This window comes from Eimeria tenella, genomic scaffold (genome assembly GCF_000499545.2).
Source record: "Eimeria tenella Houghton genomic scaffold, Eth_scaff3408, whole genome shotgun sequence".
NCBI classification, from domain to species: Eukaryota; Apicomplexa; class Conoidasida; order Eucoccidiorida; family Eimeriidae; genus Eimeria; species Eimeria tenella.
In genome coordinates, this window is record NW_013543192.1 from 1,838 (window position 1) to 2,373 (window position 536).

General features: G+C 58.4%; 1 protein-coding gene across 1 annotated transcript in view; it reads left to right on the forward strand.

The window, feature by feature from the left end:
* Positions 1-229, forward strand: part of ETH_00034250 (uncharacterized protein) — a gene marked incomplete at both ends in the record, with an annotated part of 1,161 nt that extends 932 nt beyond the window's left edge. The window contains one exon of the mRNA XM_013376414.1: positions 115-229. Coding sequence (XP_013231868.1) covers positions 115-229 — 115 coding nt within the window. The remainder of the gene's footprint in view (positions 1-114) is intronic.
* Between the last annotated feature and the right edge of the window lie 307 nt (positions 230-536).

Consider the following 536-nt stretch of genomic DNA (forward strand, 5'->3'; position numbering starts at 1 on the left):
GCTGATGCCGCATACTTGCTGCTGCTGCTGCTGCGTTCACCGCGCTTGCTGCTGCTGTGGACCTCATGGTGCTGCTGCTACTGCTGCTGCTGCTGCTGCTGCTGCTGCTGCTAGGGAAATAGAGGCCCGGAAGCAGCGGCTTGCTGCTGCTGAGCTGGAGGGCAAAGGCGAAGAAGAAGCCCTTAAGGAAGCAGCAAATGTGGCGCTGCGGAGAATCACTGGAGAGAAAGTCTTGGTAAACCCTAAACCCTAAACCCTAAACCCTAAGCCCTAAGCCGTAAGCCCTGGGGCGCGTAGCAGCGTCGAGAGGGGAAGAGTCTTGCTGAGCTTTTACGCGGAGTGCCTAAACCCTAAATTAGGGTTTTGGGGGGAGTCAACAAAGCGACGGGCTCGATAAACCCTAAACCCTAAACCCTAAACCCTCGCGGCGCTCCCCGAGTTTCGCGTCTCAAGCAGCGAGACCAACGCGCAGCGGCCATTTCAAACACACCCGCCTGCTGCTGCTGCTGCTGCTGCTGCTGCTGCTGCTGCAGGAC